Here is a 21,146-nt window from a genome sequence, read left to right on the forward strand (position 1 = left end):
CCCCTGGACATTCAGCTCCCAGTCCCTGTCACCTTGCAGCCACGTCTCTGTAATGGCCACCAGATCATGTCCATTTGTGCCGATCTGCGCCACCAGCTCATCCACTTTATTCCGAATGCTTTGCGCATTCAGATAAAGTGCCTTCATCCCAGCCTTCACCTGGACCCTATTTGCCGGAACGCCACCAACCATACTCACGCCCCCTACTCCCTTTATTATTGGGACATCCTCAGCCTCTACCCTTACCTGTACCCTCTCCTTAACTTTAGGCCTCTTAATGTCACCTACCCTTGCACCCTCCCCCCCCCCCCCCCCAATTAGTTTAAAGCCCCGTCTACAGTCCTCTTTACATGATTCGCCAGGACTCTGGTCCCAGCACGGTTCAGACCCACCCCATCCCGCCCGAACAGGTCCCACCTACCCCAGTACTGATGCCAATGCCCCATAAATTCAAACCCATTCCTCCCACACCAATCCCTGAGCCACCCATTCACTTCCTTAATCCTGTCAACCCTACGCCCGTCTGCACTCGGTTCAGGCAGTAGCCCAGAGGTAACCACCTTGTCGGTTCTACTTTTTAATTCCATTCCCAGCTTTTCATACTCCCTCCCCAGATCCTTAGTTCGCATTTTGCCTACGTCGTTGGCACCCACATGCACCACAACGACCGGATTCTCACCCTCCCACTCCAGGTTCCTCTGCAGCCCAGATGCGACATCCCGGACCCGAGCACCAGGCAGACAACACACCCTTCTGTACACTTTGTCATTGTGACAAAGGACAGTGTCAATACCCTTCACTCCACTATCCCCAGTTACAACTACGTTCCTTTTCACCTTCTCCTTGCCTATGCCCTGCTGCATCACTGTACTGTGTGCAGTTTGCTCATCGACCTCACCTCCCTCGTCCTCGTCCAGACTGGAAGCAAGAACCTCAAACCTGTTATGCAGATTGAGAGGCTGAGGCCTCCTCTCCCCACCCCCCCCTTCCTCTCAGCAGCCCCCCCTTGTTCCTGACCCTTAGAGTTAGCCAGTCCAGGGGGGATGGATGTCACTTGCACCCCATTGACAATGGCACCCTCCCTCCCCCTGATGAGCCTCAGTGTCTGTAGCTCAGAGGCCAGCTCATCTACCTTGAGCTGGAGCTCCTCCAGCAACCTACACTTACTGCAGACATGGTCACTGGGAAGTACCCTTGAGTCCACCAGTTCCCACATCATACAGAAACAACACATCACGTGCCCCTCCATTATTCACAAAAATTTCCATACGAACTTACCTGGCCCCTTTTCTCTCCAGCCCTTTTGATCTTAAGCCCCAATAGCTCACTCTGCTTCCCACTCGCTCCGCTGCCCGCTCCGACGCTGCCCGCTGTCGACACCAGGCCTCCTTTTAAAACTGGCGCTGATTTAAAGCTTGCTGGCCCACACTCCCTTCTAACCACTCCCTCAGAATTCTTAAAGATTATCTTAAAGGTATGAATAAATTTAAAAAGTTTTACACCAATGAGTAATCCTTCCATCACAAGTATGAGGTTTGATATGCCACAAACATGTTGATTTTATTTATGCATCTTAACCAGCTAGCAGGAAATTTTGCACCCCGTCTAATTAAGCACCTTGCAAACTATATTTCCTGCTATTGCAGGCTCCATAAAATCCCTCCGGGGTGTGGTGTCACCAATGCCCTGTACAGTTATAGTAAAACTTGCCCATTTTTATATTCCACCCCCTTCCAGCAAAGGTTAATATTTCATGTCTTCCTAAGTACTTGGATACAAAATTGGCTAAATAATAGGAAACAGAGAGTAATGGTAAAGCATATTTTTTCAGGCTGTAGGAAGGTTTGTAGCGGTGTTCCCAAGGGGTTGGCACTGGGACCCTTGCTTTTCCTGATATGTATTAGTAATCTAGACCTTGGTGTGAAGGGACAGTATCAAAAATTGTGGATGACACAAAACGTGGAAGAATTGTAAACAGTGAAAGGGACAATATAGAACTTCAAAGGAACATAGATAGGCAAGTTGGTGGAGTGGGCAGATATTTGGCAGGTGAAGTTCAATGTGAAAAACATGAGTTGATGCATTTTAATAGAAGGAACATGGAAAGACAAAGAAAATATGAGGTAAAATTCTTAAAGGGATGCAGGAGCAAAGGAATTTGAGCATATATGTGTATAGACCATTGAAGGTGGCAGGACAGGTGGAGGAAGCAGTTAATAAAGCTTGTAATATTCTGAGCTTCACTAATGGGGCATAGAGTACAAGAGCAAGGAGGTTATGCTAAACTTATACAAGACAGTAGTTAGACCTCAACTGGAATATTATGTACAGTTCCAAGTACCGCACTATATGAGAATATGAACACACTGGAGAGTGCAGAAGAGATTTGCAAGGACAGAAATGAGAAACTTCAGTTATGAGGACAGTTTGGAGAGGTTGAGGCTGTTCTCCTTGGAGAGAAGGCTGAGAGGAGATTTGACAGAGGTGTTCAAAATCATGAAGAGGAATGGACATGGTAGATAGAGACAAACTGTCCCACTACTTAAACGATCAAGAACGAGAGGGCACAAACTTAAAATGATTTGCATCAGGAGGAAATGTGGTTCAGGTCTCAAATTCAATGCCTGGAAGTGTGTTGGAGGCACGCTCAATCAAAGCTTCAAAAGGGCATTGGATGATTGAATAGAAACAATGTGCAGGGATATGGGGAAAACAGTGGAATGGCGCTAAGTCATGATGCTGACTTAGAGAGGCAGTGCAGAAACAATGGGCCAAATGGCATCCTTCTGCACCATAAAAATTCTATCATCCTATGATACTTGTTGTATGTGTATGCTGACTGTGATTCACGTACCCAGGTCCCTCAGTACTGTTGTATTCTGCAGTATTCCCCATATGAATAATATTTGGCTTTTCTGTTTATCCTGCCAAAATGGACAACCTCACATTTCCTATACTATACTCAATCTACAAAATTGTTGCCTAGTCACTATCTTGGTCCCTTGCAGACTCCTTATATGGTCCTCACAACATGCTTTCCTACCCATCAAGTCATTACTATAGATCAGAAATGATTGAGACCCCAGCACCTATCCCTGTGGCACTCCAATAGTTTGTGTGCCAACCAAAATGATAATAAAATAAATACACACAAGAGAGATATTTCTGGTTTAGACTGACCAAAGAGAACTGGTTGAAACCCAACTTACTAAACAGCAATCTGTCAAAGCAACTGGGAGAGAAAGGGCAGCACCGTGGTTAGCACTGCTGCCTCACAGCACCAGGGAGCCAGGTTCAATTCCTGGCTTGGGTGACTGTGTGGAGTATGCATTTTCTCCCTGTGTCTGTGTGGGTTTCCTCCCCCAGTCTCTAAAAAAATGTGCTGGTTAGGTGCATCTGTCATGCTAAATTCTCCCTCAGTGTCTCCGAACAGGTGCTAGAGGGTGGTGATTAGGGGATTTTCCACAGTGACTCCATTGCAGTGTTAATGTAAGCCTACTGCTGACACATAAATAAACTTAAAAAAAAAAGCTTTAAACATTAGGGTGGCCAGCTTTATATTATCATATTGCTGGAGGTTTGACGTGAAACTACATCCGGCCAATCTCCTCGGCCAACCTTCAATTTTTTTTAAAAAAGTTGAGAAAAGTACGTGCGCGAAGAAAACGTAAAAACAACAAGCACCTTATTTCAATGATTTATCTCCTAGATTGTGTGCGTGTTGGAGATTAATGCTGCATTCTCAGAGACCCCGGGACAGTCCAGGACTAAGTGTGGATGGTGGTGACGAGGTGACGTGATCGCAATATCCCACTTGGCGCTTCCCGCAAAAGGCAATGGGGCTGGCTCAGGTTTCTGCAATAAGTAAACAGGCGCATGCGGCTCCGCAACGGCTGCGAAGAAAACGAAAGTGAATGAAGAGTGTGAGCGGGAAGCGAGAGACGGAAAGGAAGGAGAGAGAGAGGGGGAGAGGTTCGCCAGTGGAAGGAGCAGCTTCCCGCCGCCTCCGCCCGACCGGGCTTTTCACCCGCACCCCCAAAGAGAGGCGAAATGTGGCGGCGACACGGCGGCGCCCTGGCCGCCCTCCTCTGCGCCTCAGTGGCTCAGCTGCAGGTTCCTGTGACAGGAGCACCGGGAATCCCCTCAGGTATCTTCCCCCACCCCGGCCTATCGACTCTTTTTTTCAAAACAGCCGCCTTTTATAAGAAGGCGAGGCGGGGGCGTGAATCCAGCCCTTCAAGCGGGAGGAGCCGAGCAGGACAGACAGCAGCCCGCATTCACCCACATCCTGATCGCAGACTCAGTCTTTCCAGATGATCTGAGGAGAGCAGCAATTTGTCTCCTCACTAAACACCATACATGTCAGGGCTGTTCTGAGCTATATAAGTTCCTTTAGTCAGTCGGTCAAGCCGTTAAGATCTTTAGCGATGGTTAATCTTAAGGTAATTATTTAACAAAGTAACTGTGGGAACAGTAATATAGAGGTGCAGGGAATGGAAATCTAACTATGGACTTTCATTCTGACAGCCTCCTCTGTCTGTACTGTGCTTACCTGCACAACTAGCACTTGTGCCTCTCCTAACTGTTGTGCTTACCTACCTATCTGTAACTTGTGCCTCCTCAGGTACTCAGTCCCCAACAGAATACTATTGTTTTCAAAGATTGGAAGTAAGGATAGTAAACTTAAATTTGCTTCTGATATCTTTGAGTTGATTTATTGTCACATGTATTGGTATACAGTGAAAAGTATTGTTTCTTGTGGACGATACAGACAAACTATATACCCAGCTTTACTCGAGCCAATTTTACCCATGTTTGCACTTCCAACTCTAACTTTAACTTCTGAGATATAAGAAATAGGAGCAGGAGTAGGCCATCTAGCCCTTTGAGCCTGCCCCGCCATTCAATAAGATAATGGCTGATCTGTCGTGGCTCAGTTCCACATTCCCGCCCTCTCCCCATAACCCTTAATCCCCTCTCTTACCAAAAACCCATCAACCCGCATCTTAAAAATATTTAGCGAGGCAGCCTCCATCACTTCAACGGGCAGAGAATTCCAGAGATTCACCACCCTTTGAGTGAAGAAGTTCCTCCTCAACTCCGTTCTAAACCGCGCCCCCTTTATCTTGAGGCTGTGCCCCCTAGTCCTACTATCCTTTCTGAGCGGGAAGAGTCTCTCCACCTCTATCCTATCCATCCCATTCATCGTCTTGTATGTCTCAATGAGATCTCCCCTCATTCTTCTAAACTCTAACGAGTACAAGCCTAGTTTATTCAGCCTTTCCTCATAGCTCAACCCCCTCAACTCCGGCATCAACCTAGTAAACCTCCTCTGCACTCCATCCAAGGCCAAAATATCCTTGCGTAAGTACGGCGCCCAAAACTGCACACAGTACTCCAGCTGCAGCTTCACCAATGCCCTATACAGCCGCAGCAAGACCTCCCTACTTTTACATTCAATCCCCCTCGCTATGAAGGCCAGCATCCCATTCGCCTTCCTGACCACCTGTTGCACCTGCAAGCTGGGTTTTTGCGACTCATGCACAAGGACCCCAAGGTCCCTCTGCACTGTCGCCTGCTGTAGTTTTTCGCCACGTAAGTAATAATCCTTCCTACCATTATTCCTACCAAAGTGGACCACCTCGCACTTGCCAACATTAAATTCCATTTGCCATTTCCTGGCCCATTCGCCCAGCCTATCTAGATCCTTCTGCAGACTCTCCACACCCTCCGCACAATTTGCCGTTCCACCAATCTTGGTGTCATCAGCAAATTTCGACACCCTACACTCGGTTCCCTCCTCCAGATCATCTATATAAATGGTAAATAGCTGAGGCCCCAGCACCGACCCCTGGGGCACTCCACTAGTCACCATCCGCCAATCCGAATGGCACCCATTGACCCCCACTCTCTGCCTCCTATTTGACAACCAATCCTCTATCCACGCTAACACCCTACCCCCAACTCCATGTCCCCTGACCTTCTGCAATAACCTCTTGTGAGGTACCTTGTCAAACACCTTCTGAAAATCAAGAAAGACCACATCCACCGGCTCTCCTCTATCCACCGCCCTAGACACATCCTCATAGAACTCCAGTAAATTTGTCAGACACGACTTCCCTTTAACGAAACCGTGCTGCGTCTGCTGTATCAAGCAATTCCTCTCAAGATGCCTCGCTATTTCCTCCTTGATGACGGATTCTAACATTTTACCTACAACAGACGTTAAACTAACCGGCCTATAATTCCCTGGCCTGGCACCCTTCTTAAACAACGGCGTAACATTAGCTGCTTTCCAATCTTCCGGCACTTCCCCGGAATCCAGCGACGTCTGGAAAATAACCACCAAGGCATCCACTATCACCTCCGCCATTTCTTTCAGAACCCTCGGATGCATTCCATCCGGTCCTGGGGACTTGTCCACAATCAGCCCCTCCAGTCTGTCGAGCACCTCCTCTCTAGTAACAGTAATGTCATTGAGACCCTCCAGTCCTACCACCTTTCCATCTCTAACACCCGGCAAATTATTCACGTCCTCCTCCGTGAAGACAGAAACAAAAAAGTTATTCAGGACCTCAGCCATATCCCCATCCCCTACCACTAAGTCCCCCTTCTCATCCTCTAAGGGACCAACGTTCACCCTAGCCAGCCTCTTCCTTTTTATATATTTATAAAAACTCTTGCTATCCTTTTTTATATTAAGCGCTAGCCCAGCTTCATAGTTTCTTCTACCCTTCTTTATCAACTTCTTTGTCAATCTTTGTTGACATTTAAACCTCTCCCAATCCTCTTCTCGCCCACTACTCTTAGCTACTCTAAACGCCTTGAACTTTCCCTCCCTGGGCTCCAGCCTTGCCATTGCTTCACCTCCATTGGCCTGGCAGACCTCGGCACACTCACTAATGCCACTGTTTGCTCCTCCTCAAATCAGACTGTTTTCTCCCTCGTTTGCTGCTGATACGTTCACTAGTCCACCTATCAGAAGCAGAAGGGAAGTGGCCCATGATTGGAGGAGAAATTCCAAGAAGAATTTTCCATTGAAACTCAGCTCATTATCTGGGAATTTGAAGCCGCACCAGAGTTTTGTACAGCGGCAACATGACCTCCCGGCTCCAAAACTCAATCTCTTTACCAATAAAAACTAACACACTGTACGCCTTCTTAATAACCCTATCAACCTGGGTGCCAACTTTCAGGGACCTACGCACATGGACACTGGATCTCTCTGTTCATCCACACTACCAAGTAGCTTATCATTAGCCCAGTACTCTGTATTCCTGTTACTCCTTCCAAAGTGAATTACTTCACACTTTTATGCATTAAGCTCCATTTGCTACCTCTCAGCCCAGCTCTGCAGCTTACCTATGTCCCTCTGTAACCTACAACATTCTTCTGCACTGTCCACAACTTCACCGACTTTAGTGTCATTCACAAATTTACTAATTCATCCTTCTATGCCCTCATCCAGGTCATTTATAAATTGACAAACAGCAGTGGTCCCAAAACAAATCCTTGCAGTACACCACTAGTAACTGAACTCCAGGATGAATATTTCCCGTCAACCACTGCCTTACAGCTAGCCAATTTCTTGTCCAAACTGCTAAATCACCCTCAATCCCATTCCTCCGTATCTTGTGCAATAGCTTACTGTGGGGAACCTTATCAAACACTTTACTGAAATCCATATACACCCTATCAACTGCTTTACCCTCATCCATCTCTTTGGGCACCTTCTCAAAGAACTCTATAAGGTTTGTGAGGCACAATCTACCCTTCACAAAACCGTGTTGACTATCCCTAATCAAGTTATTCCTTTCTAGATGTTTATAAATCCTATCTCTTATAATCCTTTCCAAAACTTTGCCCACAACAGAAGTAAGGCTTACTGGTTTATAATTACCAAGATTGTCTCTACTCCCCTTCTTGAATAAGGGGACGATATTTGCTATCCTCCAGTCTTCTGGCACTATTCCTGTAGACAGTGACGTCTTGAAGATCAAAGCCAAAGGCTCTGCAATCTGTTTCCTAGCCTCCCAGAGAATCCTAGGATAAATCCCATCTGGCCCAAGGGACTTAACTATTTTCATACTTTCTAGAATTGCTAACATCTCCTCCTTATAAATCTCAATCCTGTCTAGTCTAATAACCGGTATCTCAGTATTCTCCTCAACAACATTGTCTTTTTCCTGTGTGAGCAAAGCATTTTGGGGTTATAGATTGCACAAGTAGAGGTAAGTATTATATTGAGTTTACTCTTTCACAGATATGGGTGTTGATTGCTAGGCCAGCAGATGTGTATACCTGGTCACCACATTTTCATGAAAGATGTGAGGGTCCTTGAGCAGGGGCAGAGGAGATTAATCAGAATGGTTCAGGGGATGAGGCACTTTACTTGTATGGGTACTTTGGAGAAGCTGGTATTTTTCTCCTTGGAGCAAAGGAAGTTGAGTGACGGAAGTGTACAAAATTATTGCAAGTTCAGATAAGTTAGACCAAAACTGTTCTTAATCGCTGATGTTTTGGAAAAGAGACACAGGGTGTGTGTGAGGAAGGACTATTTAACCAGTAGTGGTGACGGGGTGGGGGTGGGGAGGTGTTGTGCTGAGTGGTGAACCACACAACATTACCCTGGAGAACCTATGTATCGATTTCCTAGGCTCAGCCATCTTTAGCTATTTCATTAGTGACCTTTTCTTCACACTAACATAGGGAATGGAGATGTTCACTGATGATTGCACAATGTTCAGTTCAATTCATATCTCCTTAGATAATGAAGAAGTAGTCCACATCCATGCAACATCACCTGGCCAACATTCAGGCTTAAACAGATCGAGCATCATGCCATGGAAGTGTCAGGCATTTACCATCTCCAAAAAGAGAGTCTATCCATGCCTCCCTTTGACAGTTAATAGCATTAATGCTTGCATTCTGGGGGCCAAAAGCTTAACTAGTCAATCACATAAATAGTGTGGCTAGAAGGGCAGTTTAGAGACTGGATATTCTGCAAGGGTAATTCGCTATCCTGATTCCTCAAAGTCTTTCAGTCACTTACAAGACACAAATAAGAGTGTGATGGAATACTTTCCACTTGTTTGAATGAATGCAGCTACAGAAATACTCAAGGAACTCAACAGTATTCAGGACAGAATAGTTTTTTCTCTGCCACGAGTCCCATCTATAGAATGCATTGCAGCAATTTACTAAAGCTTCTTCAACACTACTTCCCAAGCCTGTGACTTCAACAACAAAGAAGGCCAGGAACAGCAGGTGCATGGGAACATCACTCCCTGCAGTTTTCCCTCCAGGTTACACACCACCATAGCATGGAAATATATTGCTATTCTTTCATCTTCATTGGTTCAAAATTATGGACTCCCTACCTAACAATGCTGTGGTTGTACCTTCGTTGCCAGGACTGTAGCTGTTCAAGAAGGTGGCTCAGCACCATCTCCAGGAGAACGATTAGGTTTTGGAGATAAACCCGGTCTCTAATATCTGGGCTGAGCCAAGCAAAATTACTCCTTAAATATTTAATCTCTTCAAAAGTGAAAAAAATACCAAAGCATTGGCTAATATATTTGTTGATTTCACCTTGAGGGAGAAGTGGAGTAGATAATGAAGTCAGGTTAGAACTTTAAGGGTTATTCAGTATGTGGGGCTTAACTGAGATGATTTGTAGTTGTAGTTTTTTGGAAAAACATTTAGGTTTCTTTTGCCTGCCAAGATATTCCTGATTTAAAAATTAATTGGAGGAATTAATGTGAAGAAGGTCTTAACAAATACTCTTCCTAATGAATTAGAAGGTTGTAGATTTCAGGCCTTGCTCCAGGATTTGAGCATATTATTTAGACACCAGTTTGATACTGAGGGAATACTGCATTGTTAAAGGTGTCATTCTTTATATGAAATGTTAAAAAGGGGTGGCACAGTGGTTAGCATTGCTGCCTTGCAATGCCAGGAACCTGGGTTCGATTCCTGGCTTGGGGTCACTGTCTGTGCAGAGTCTACACGCTCTCCCCGTGTCTGTGTGGGTTTCCTCTGGGTGCTCTGATTTCCTCCCACATTCTGAAAGGCATGTTATTTGGGTGCATTGGCCATGTTAAATTCTTCCTCTGTGTACCCAAACTGATGTGGAGATGACAGCGTTGGACTGGAGTAAACACAGTAAGAAGTCTCACAACACCAGGTTAAAGTCCAACCAATTTATTTGATAGTAAACCCACAAGCTTCCGGGGTTTATCCCTTCGTCAGGTGAGTGGAGAGTTCTGGTCTCGGACAGAGCATATAACAGCACACACAGTTTATGTAATACTGATTTGGAATGAGAGTCTTTACAGCTAACCTGCTATTCAAGTCTTAAAGATGCAGACAGTGTGACTGAAGAGAGCATTAGGCATAGGTTAAAGAGATGTGTATTGTCTCTACACGGTACAGTAAATGACTATCTGGAGACAATACAGATCTCTTTAACCTATGCCTAATGGTCTCTCCACTCACATTGTCTGCATCTTTAAGACTTGAATAGCAGGTTAGCTGTAAAGGCTCGCATTCTAACCAGTATTCTGTTAACTGTGTGTGCTGTTATAAGCTCTGTCTGAGACCAGAGCTCTCCACTCACCTGACGAAGGGGCAAACCCCGAAAGCTTGTGGGTTTACTATCAAATAAACTGGTTGGACTTTAACCTGGTGTTGTGAGACTTCTTACTATGTTTACCCAAACAGACACCAGAGTGGGGCGACTAAGGGATTTTCACGGTAACTTCACATAAGTCTGCTTGTGACACTAATAAATAAACTTAAAACTTTAAAATTGTGTTCCAATTTGCCTATATTGGTGGCTCAGTTGGATATAAAAGGTCCCTAGTGTCTTCTGACTAAGAGTTTGGAGTCACCCCGTTTTCAACATTTTTCCTTCAATCGTTATTGAAACCAAATCAACCGCGGATTCGCCTTGTCGCTATCTCTGGTAGCGTGCCATTTGCAGATGGCAAATACGTTTGCCACTTGCTATTATAGGTTAGACGTGATGGGCTTAAATACACTGAGATTTGATATATGTAATGTAAGTACATCTTTTAATTTTAAAGAAGGACTTGCATTGATGTAGTGATTTCCATGATCACTGGATATGTCAAAGTGTTTTACAACCAATGATGTATGTTTTTGAAGTGTAGTCACTCTGTAAAGTAGGAAATGTGGCAGCTCCCAAAAATGGCAATGTGATGAATACCAGGAGACCTATTTTTGTGATGTTGATTGAGGGATACGTATTGACCAGGACACTGGGAACAGCTCTCTACTGTTCCTCAAATAGTGCCATGGATCCTTTGCTTCCACCTGATATTGCAGACCTGACCTTGGTTTAACATCTTGTCTAAGAGAGAGTTAGTTGACAGTGCAGCAGTCTCACAGTAGAGTGACAGCCTTGGTTGTTGTGTGCTCAAGTCTGAAAGTGGGGCTTGAGCCTACAACCTTTCAGTCCCAGGCAAGAGAGCTCCCCATTGAGCCACAGCTGACAAATCAAATTATTCTCCTTTTTCTAACATGGACAGAAGGCCAAGTCTTCCTTTTTTTAGTTGTCCTTTATCTTTTCTATAAGGTCAATAATGTGTTATAAATTCAGGTATTTGTGTATCTGCTCACAACTAGGAAATAAGTAACTGGCCCTGCAAAATACAAAACATAATAATGCAGTAATCGGGAGAAACTATCAAGTACTGTATTTGGTATTCTATTTCAATTTAGAAAAATATTTGTATAGGTTAATTGTAGTAATTATGAGTATTATTAGTTAAAAGATCAGGGAAATCGTCTTCAATTATCTCATCCCTTAGAATTAGATTTTATGGGGATTCTATTTTAGAAAAAGCAGTTTGTCACAGCATTTCAATTTTTGTTTCTTTCTGAACATTTTATGTGAAGCTTCTGTATTGTTTATTGCAGGAATGATACATGAAGGAGAAGTTTACCAGGAAACGAGAACAAAGCTGTTTATTTACGAATTCTCTCAAAAACCTGAATTCATGGATTATTGGTCAGCAGTCAAGGTAACACACGGCATATGATTCACGTAAGCTTTGTATTATGAAGAAACTGATTGTCTTGATTTAAGGAAAACAGCATCTCCAATTTTGGCACTTTTTGTTTACGTGAGTTTTGGAATTTATAATAAATAAAGATTAATCAGAATAGCAAACCAACAGTTGCGAGACAGGGACTGCACTTCTGAAACGAGACTCTGAAGTTCTCAACAATTTTCTCCCTTCAAGGTAAGGCCAGCAGTTATTGCCCATACCTAAATGCCCTTGAGAAGGGCAACTGAGTGGTTTGTAAAGCCATTTCAGTTAAGAGTTAACCACATTACTGTGGGCCTGAGCCACAAATAGGCCAGGACAACAAATAAAGATAAAATAATTCCTTCCTCCAAAGAATTTTTTAATTCTTTCATGCGACGCAGGTGTCGTTGGCAAGGCCAACATTATTGCCCTTAAGGTGATGGTCATTGGCCGCCTTGAACTGTTGCAGTTATGTGGTACAGGGACATCCACGGTGCTGTTGGGGGGGGGGGGGAGTTCCAGGATTTTGTTTACCACAACAGTGAAGGAATGGCGATTATTTTCCAAGTCAGGATTGTATGTGGCTTGGAGGGGAATTTGCAAGTGATGGTATTCCCATGTCTCTGCTGCCCTTGTCCTTCTAGGTAGTAGAAGTCGCAGCTTTGGAAAGTGTCTTGGTATGTTGCTGCAGTGCACTTTGTAGATGGTACACACTGCTGCATTGGTTCTGCAGAGAGTGAATGTTTAAGGCAATGGATGGAATATGGACCAAGCTAGTTGGTTTGTTCTGGATGGTGTTATGGCTAATCCGGTTCAGTTTCTGGTCAATGGTATCACCAAGTGGTTGATAATGGGAGAATTCTGCAATGGCAATACTATTCATGGGAAGATTGTTGTTTTTGTTAGAGATGATGTGGAGATGCCTGCGTTGGACTGGTGTAAACATAGTAAGAAGTCTGACAACACCAGGTTTAAGTCCAACTGATTTATTTGATAGTAAACTCACAAGCTTTCGAGGTTTCCCTCTTCGTCAGGTGGATGGAGAGTTCTGGCCTCAGACAGAGCATGTAACAGCACAGACAGTTTACAGATTACTGATTAGAATGCGAATCTTTACACCTAACCTGCTATTCAGGTTAGCAGGTTAGGTGTAAAGATTCGCATTCTAATCAGTAATCTGTAAACTATCTGTGCTGTTATATGCTCTGTCTGAGGCCTCAACTCTCCATCCACCTGACGAAGAGGGAAACCTCGAAAGCTTGTGAGTTTACTATCAAATAAATCGATTGGACTTAAACCTGATGTTGTCAGACTTCTTACTCGTTAGAGGTAGTCAGTGTATGGCATGACTGGTATTTGCTACTTATAAACACAAGTCTGAATGTTGTCTAGGCCATGTCACATGTAGGCGCAGGTGGCTTCAGTATACAAGGCGGTGCAAACAGTGTTGAATATTGCGCAATCATTAGTGAACATCTTCAGTTTTAGCCTTATGATGGAGGGAAGGTCATTGATGAAGCAGCTGAAGATTGTTGAATCTAGGAACTCCTCTGAGGAATTCCTGAAGTGATGTCCTCGGACTGAGATAATTGACCTCCGACAACCACAGCCATCTTCATTTGTGCTAGGTATAACTCCAATCAAAAGTGGAGAATTTATCCCTGGTTTCCATTGACTTCAGTTTTGCTAGGGCTGTTTGATACCACGCTTGGTCAAAATGCTGTCTTGATGTCATGGGCAGTCATTCTCACTTCACCGCTTGGTTTAGTTTTTATGCCCTTTGGACCAAGGGTCTAATGAGGTCAGGAGCCAAAGGGCCCTGTTGGAACACAAACTGAGCATAGATGAGTGGGTTACTGTTGAGTAAGTGCACTTCCATCGCTTTGGTTGGATTTATCCTTTTTTTTTTGTGGACAGTACATAACTGAGCCATTTTCCAATCTACATCTAATGACCTGTTCTGAAAAATCTGTGCATGTTTTGACAGCTGTGACAAATTTCACCACAACAACTGAGAAATTCACAACTTTCTAAAACAACTCTCACAATTTTAAAATAAAGGTCAATTCACCTTATCTTCCAATGTTAACAGATCATTTAAAAAGTTCTTCCTTGGGCATACCTTATTTGTGTACCATGTTTTGTTGAATCCACCCATTATGGGCAGCACGGTAGCACAGTGGTTAGCACTGCTGCTTCATAGCTCCAGAAACCTGGGTTCCCAGTTTGGGTCACTTTGTGGAGTTTGCACATTCTCTTCATGTCTGTGTGGGTTTCCCTCCAGGTGCTCCAGTTTCCTCTCACAGCCCAGAGATGTGCAGGTTAGGTTGATTGGCCATGTTAAGAAAAAATTGCCCCTTCGGGTCCTGAGATGTGCAGGTTAGAGGGATTCGCAGGTAAATATGTAGGGATATAGGGGTAGGACCTGGGTGGGATTGTGGTTGGTGCAGACTTGATGGGCCGAAATAATTTCTATGATTCTAGCTTTTGAGGTGTATTTTTGCCAGCAAACAAAACAAATCAGGGCAAAAACACTACCCCCACTCCCGTCAATGGCAGATGTAATGTCATAACTGTTCAGTTGTGATATTATCAATTATTTTTAAGGAAAATTGTTTTTAAAAAAAAACTTTTTTTCAAAAGTTCTTCCAAGGTGGAAGCTGCAGCACGCAGTTGTCTCCACAGATTATTGCTTAAACATGGTTGAGCTGTGTTATCTGAGTCACCAAGAGAATCAATGATGATTCAAGGATGCCTTGAACAACTAGCTAAATCTTCCAAAGATGTTGAAACTCAGGACTCCTTTGAAGGACTGACAGGAAGACTGCAATTTAATTAACTTCTTTACTTAATGGAATGATAACATCTAAATTAACATAGCCATTTTTGTGTTTTTGAACTGTAAAAAACAGGCTGTAAGGAGTCATTTTGTGTGGCGATGTGCAAAGAACCCAGAAGCCCCGTCAAAGTCATTTAAATCCCACAGATCTCAGATGAACTAACTCCGAACAGCACTTCAGAGTAGGATTTTTCTCTGCCATTGGCAATCACCGAAGAAGATAGTCATCGAGTTTTTGTCCAGAAATCACCTGGTCAGCAGCCTTCAGATACCATTATGGCAGAACCAGTAAAGCTAAAGGGACCGTCACTTCTCCATGGTGGCACAGTAGTTAGCATTGCTGTCTCAGAGTGCCAGGGACCTGGATTCAATTCCAGCCTTGGGTCACTGTCTGTGCGGAGTCTGCATATTCTCCCCGTGCCTGCGTTGGTTTCCTCCGGGTATCCGCTTTCCTCCCACAGTCCAAAAGACATGCTGGTTGGGTTCATTGACTATGCAAAACTCTCCCTCGTATTGGAACAGGTGCTGGAGTGTGGTGACTTGGGGATTTTCACAGTAACTTCATTGCAGTGTTAATGAAGTTATAAGCCTTTTTGTGACGCTAATCAATAAACTTAATACTTATTGAGTCCTCCTGAAAAGGCAAAGACCAACTAATCAACTATAAAAGCCACTGTACCTGCTGAACATGACATTTCATTTCAACTGCACACAATGGGCCCACATTGAGATTTCAAATAGTCTCAGTAAGATATCATCACTATATAAGTATCTTTAATGTTTATCTGTATTTTAACATAATCTGTATTTTAGTCAATAACTTAAACAATGGATTTATAAAATGACCTTTCTTGTTTAGGATTAAAGGAATAACTGTTGGGTTATTTTTAAATGGTACCACTTACAAATTGAAAGGGATTACATACGCACACATTTCTAAGCTTACAAATCACTTTGAGGAAGTGTCTTTTACGTGGTTGTGACAGCATTTGGATAAACCTGCCTTCTTTGGCTTGTCCGTTTCATTGTTTAATTCCTCTTCCTAAAACTGGGTAATGTGCTACGAGTAGTACTGTATCATGAGGGTAAATTTATAAGAGATCTGGGGGTGTTAGTGTACTCTGTATTTATTATGTCATATCACTATAAAGTGGAATAGCAAATAGAATGCTGAGTCCAGAATATTAGATTTGCGCCATTTCCCCAATGTCATCTGTTCCTTGATCTTTCAAATATTTACCCGCCCCCACTTTAAATACTTACTGTGATCCTGCCTCCACTACCTTTTTTGAGGCACAGAATTCCAGAGATTTGCCACCGTCTGCAAAAAGAAATTTCTACGCACCTCAGTTTTAGCTATGTCCCCCTGGTTCAAGACTGTCGCAATAGTGAAAACATTTTATGTTTGAATAAGCTCACCCATCGCTCATTTAACTTCAAGGATTACAGACCTTTTTAGTCTCTTGTTGATAAGACTTCCCTCTCATCCCAGGAATTAGCCTGGTGAATTTCCTTTGGACTGCCTCCAATGTTACTATATCCTTTTTAAGGTAAGGGAACCAAAACTGACACAGTATTTTAGGTGATGCCTCACCAACACCCTGCAGTATTGCAAAAAAGCCTCCCTGCTTTTAAACTCCAAACCCTTTGCAATAAATGCCAAAATGCCCTTTGCCTTCTTAACTATTTGTGGAACTTGCTAGCTTTTTATGATTCATGCAGTTGAATATTTGGGTCCCTCTATACTTTTCCCACTGCAGTCTCTAACTTTTTAAGTAATCTGCCTTTTGATTCCTCCTACAAAGTGCATGACTTCATGCTTACCACATTAAACTCCATTTGCCACGTTTTCGCCCAGTGCAATCTATCTATGTCTCATTGCAGAATCACAATATCCTCACCACAACCTGTCCTTCCACCTATCTTCATAACGTCGGCAAATTTGGAAACCTTATATCTTGTTTCTTCCTCCAGGTCATTAGTGGAAATGGTGAACAATTGCCGGCCAAAACTGATCCTTGCAGTATTCCACTAGTTACATCTTTCCACTCTGAAAAGGACCCATGTATTCCAACTCTGTTTTCCACCCGACAACACAGTAAAAAGTCTGACAACACCAGGTTTTAGTCCAACCTATTTATTTGATAATATACTCGCAAGCTTTCGGGTTAGCCCCTTCGTCAGACGAAGGGGCTAACCCGAAAGCTTGCGAGTATATTATCAAATAAATAGGTTGGACTAAAACCTGGTGTTGTCAGACTTTTTACTGTGTTTACGCCAGTCCAACGCCGGCATACCCACATCATTCCACCCGACAGCCAGTTTTCAATCCATGCTAACACCCTTCCTCCAATTCCATGGGCTTTTATGTTATGCACCAGCCTCTTAGGCGGCAACTTGTTAACTGTCTTTTGGAAATCTAAATACACTATACTATGGGTTCCCTTCTATGTATTCCTTCTGTTACATCTTCAAAGAATTTGAGCAAATTTGTAAACCATGATTTACCTTGCATTAAACTGTATTTGCTAGGTTTGATTATATTTAGCTTTCCTAAATGTTTAACTATTTCCTCTTTAATTATTGATGCCAGCATCTTGCCAATAATAGGTGATGGCCTAATTGGCCCTTAATTCCCTGCCTTCTGCCTTTCTCCTTTTTTGAACAAGGCGTTATATTGGCTGTTTTCTAATCTTCTGGTATCTTCCTGGAACTTAGCAAGTTACAAAAAATTTCAACCAAAGATCTGCAGCCGCTTCCATTAAAACCCTAGCATGCAGTTCATCAAGTCCTGATGACTTGTCCCCTTTAGCCTCATGAGTTTTTCTAATATTTTATCCCTTTGATTGGGATTATTGTAAATTCTACCATAATATTTTAAATCAACCCATCTGATAACTTGGATGTTTGCAATGTCTTCCATGGTGAAAACTGATGAAAAACTTTATTTATCATATCCACCATTTCTTTGTTTGCTGATGTCAATTCACCTGCCTTGATCCCTTATTGATCCTCCTTCATTACATAATGCCAAATCTAAAGTAGCCTATTCCCAGGTAGGTTCCACAATTCACTGCACTGAAAAGCAATTCCTGATACACATCACAAATTCTTCTATGCTAACCTTGCCTGTTTGGTTTGTCCAATCACTACCATATTCCTATGTTCTCCCACATCCCTTGACACCTTTACAGATTTAATTCTCCCTGGCCTATCAGTTTCAAGCAGACCTTTAAACTTACCTGCTTTATGGCAGCTAGTTCAGTAAAAAGGGGACATTGTCCCCTACACACTGATTCTGTTAGGTTTTAGTGCTGGGCCAGGTGGACAACTGTGCTGCCTGGGTCTCACCCTGAGTCAAGAAGGTTGGGCATGACGAACATGGAAGAAATTCTGCATAGGTAAGTGGATGCAGAAAGGCAATCCGATGCTGATTGAAACTGTGAGGAAATTATGGTCCATGATGTATGGTTCAAAAAAATGGACTTTTCAGACTGTAATGCAGATTTCTGAGAGTGGAGCTCATTAAAATCTGTCTTCCTTGAATTTGTCATTCTCAAATTGAAAGACAGAGGATTCATGTACACTGGTGGGAAAATTGAACATATAACTATAAAAGATTGCTCAGCCATTTACAAAATTTAATATCACTTTCTCAACTACTACTTCAATTATTCAACTGATTTTTCTTTTCACCTTTCACTCATCGTTCCCTGAGCCAGTTTATGCCACAGGCTCATTGCATTTTGCATGGCGTTGTTAACTCTTAGCACAGGCAACTTTCCATGGTACTATTGGAAGAGCAAAGGAGTTCTCCTGACTAACATGTGTTCTTGGCCAGCTCCATCCAAACAATTTAATTAGCCACATATCATCGCTATGCACATATTGGGTGTGCTGTTCTCTTATATAATAGTAAGAGCTGCTCTTCAAAAGTATATAATTGGGTTTTAAATGCTGGGACATCCTAAGGATGGGAGAGATGTTATGAGTGCAGGTTGCTTCATTCTTTTTGCTAATTTTGATTCAAACTTGGAAACGAATTAAAAGCAAAACTCATTGTTTTCATTGAAATTAATGAAAACTGCAAATAAGTCCTGAAATGTCAATGTTGAAAATGACTAATCACCTAGTTTTTTTTGTCTTGGAACACAATATGGTATCGGTTATATTTGATTCTTTTCATTCTGCAATGTACTAGAGTTACGAGGTTATTCAGCCTATGGAAGAATTTTTAAAAACAATCAAGGTATGATTTTATAGCTAAAATGTTTCTTACAGGTGAAGATAAACAGTTCTGAGTTATTGGAGCTTACTTATCCTTCAGAAGAAAACAGTTCTGATGAACCAAAAACGGCGATAGACTTTATTAAACACTTGTACCATCAAGTTAGATCACCTTCAAAATCATCAGCTTCTGAATTCATCATAAGCATTGAAGGTTATGATCGTAAAACCTGTTTCAAAGTGAAACCAATGATGCCTTACACGAAGTACATCATTACTGTAACAAGACAGCGTAAGTTTGAAGATTACTTGTTACTCAACCATTTTGTTTTTAGTATTGCATATGTGACTTTGCTGTTATTTTGCTTAATTGCTGGGTTCCTCTTTTTTTGCTCTTGTGTTGAATTTAGAAGTAGTTATTGCTGTGAAAATATTTTCTGTTAAATCTTCTTTATCCCTACAACTAGTGAAAGCCTCTCTTATCCATGCTTATTGTGTCAATCATTAAAACAAGTGAATTGGAAATTAGCATTTTCCTCCTACAGGACACACACAGACTTTCCATTATTTGCAGAACCGCTTCACATTGCTGTCACAATGCTTGCAATAAAATGTGTAAAAATATGGAGTGTTTTTTAAAAAAAAAGTTACTTAAGATACCACTGCATATACTGTAAAATAAAACAGTATTGACTATACAATGCCTATAACAAAATAAAACATCCCAAGGGGCTTGACGGGAGTGTTTTTAAACAAATATGGAGGGGGTGGTTTAGTGATATTGTCTGTGGACTAGCAACCCAAGGTAATCCTACCTTGGCAGATGGTGAAATTTGAAATCAATAAAATTCTGGAATTAAAAGTCTAATGATGACCAAGAAAGCATTGCAAGTTCACTAATGTACATTACATGTAACTCCAAGTGTGAAGCAATGTGGTTGACTCTTAAAGTATCCTCTGAAATGCATTCTTTTCAAGGGCAATTAGGGATGTGTTGGCATAGTCAGTGGCAGCCACACTCCAGGAACGAATAGGAAAAAAATATTCTTAGTCACATAAGGAGATACTAGGTCTGTCAACCAAAAGCTGGTTTTTAGGTGTATCTTAAAGAACAAAAGTGAAGTAGAGAAATTCTAGAGTAGCTGAAGATATACCCAGTAGTATTGGAAATGCTGAAGCAGATGGAAGTAGAGGAGCACAGATATTCCGGATGATTGTAGAGCAGGGAGAGGTAAGGAAGAAAAATGCAGTCATTATGAGATATGAAAACCAGGGTGAGAATTTGAAAATCTGTTGGTTACTTGACTGCGAGGCAGTGTGGGTCAATAAGCACAGGGTGCTAGGCAAATGGAATCTAGTGCGAGTTGAGACATAGGCAGCTGAGTTGCGGATGATGTCAAGTTTATGGAGGGGAGAATGTGGGAGACCAGCCAGAGAGTGCATTGGAATGATCAAGTCTAAGGTGAATTATGAATGCAGGTTTCAACAACAGCTGAGGTTGGGGTGAAGCTAGGTGATGCTATGGAGGTGGAAATAGGCAGTTATTAATAACATAAATACGTGGTCAGAAGTTATTTTCTGGGTCAGATAGCAAGGTTGTGATCTATTTGGTTTAATGTCAGGTGGTGACCAGGGAGAGAGATGGAGGCAGTAGCTGGGGAACTGAGTTGAACAGGGACCAATGAGAAATGCTTCAGTCTTCTCAATATTTAATAGGTGAAAATCTGGTGATAGATATCAGATGAACAATCTGCTGACTTGGCAACAGTGAAGGAGTTGAGGTGCTTAATGAAAGCTGCTTAGGGAGAGCTGGGTGTCATCAGTATCTATGTGAAAACTGATTTTGGATGATGCAACTGAGGGGGCAGCATGTAAAGGAAAAGTGGGGGGGTGGGGCTAAGCATGAAAAATTGGAAGAGTGCAATTGATGCCATACAAAATTATTTCTGTCTATAAAGCTTCAGTTAGCTCATAGGGAAGTTCTATGCTAATCTATTTGATGTGAAGATTACTATTTTCTGAAA

The 21,146-nt window shown here is 42.5% G+C and overlaps 1 protein-coding gene across 1 annotated transcript in view; it reads left to right on the forward strand.

The window, feature by feature from the left end:
- The first annotated feature begins 3,869 nt into the window (after positions 1 to 3,869).
- The window catches only part of nemp2 (nuclear envelope integral membrane protein 2), a 44,219-nt gene continuing 26,942 nt past the window's right edge, over positions 3,870 to 21,146 (forward strand). Inside the window, exons 1-3 of the mRNA XM_080198816.1 lie at positions 3,870 to 4,147; positions 11,944 to 12,047; positions 19,177 to 19,414. Coding sequence (XP_080054942.1) covers positions 4,051 to 4,147; positions 11,944 to 12,047; positions 19,177 to 19,414 — 439 coding nt within the window. The 5' untranslated portion in view covers positions 3,870 to 4,050. The remainder of the gene's footprint in view (positions 4,148 to 11,943; positions 12,048 to 19,176; positions 19,415 to 21,146) is intronic.

Source organism: Carcharhinus amblyrhynchos, chromosome 11 (assembly GCF_965287045.1).
Source record: "Carcharhinus amblyrhynchos chromosome 11, sCarAmb.v2.hapA, whole genome shotgun sequence".
Taxonomy (NCBI): domain Eukaryota; kingdom Metazoa; phylum Chordata; class Chondrichthyes; order Carcharhiniformes; family Carcharhinidae; genus Carcharhinus; species Carcharhinus amblyrhynchos.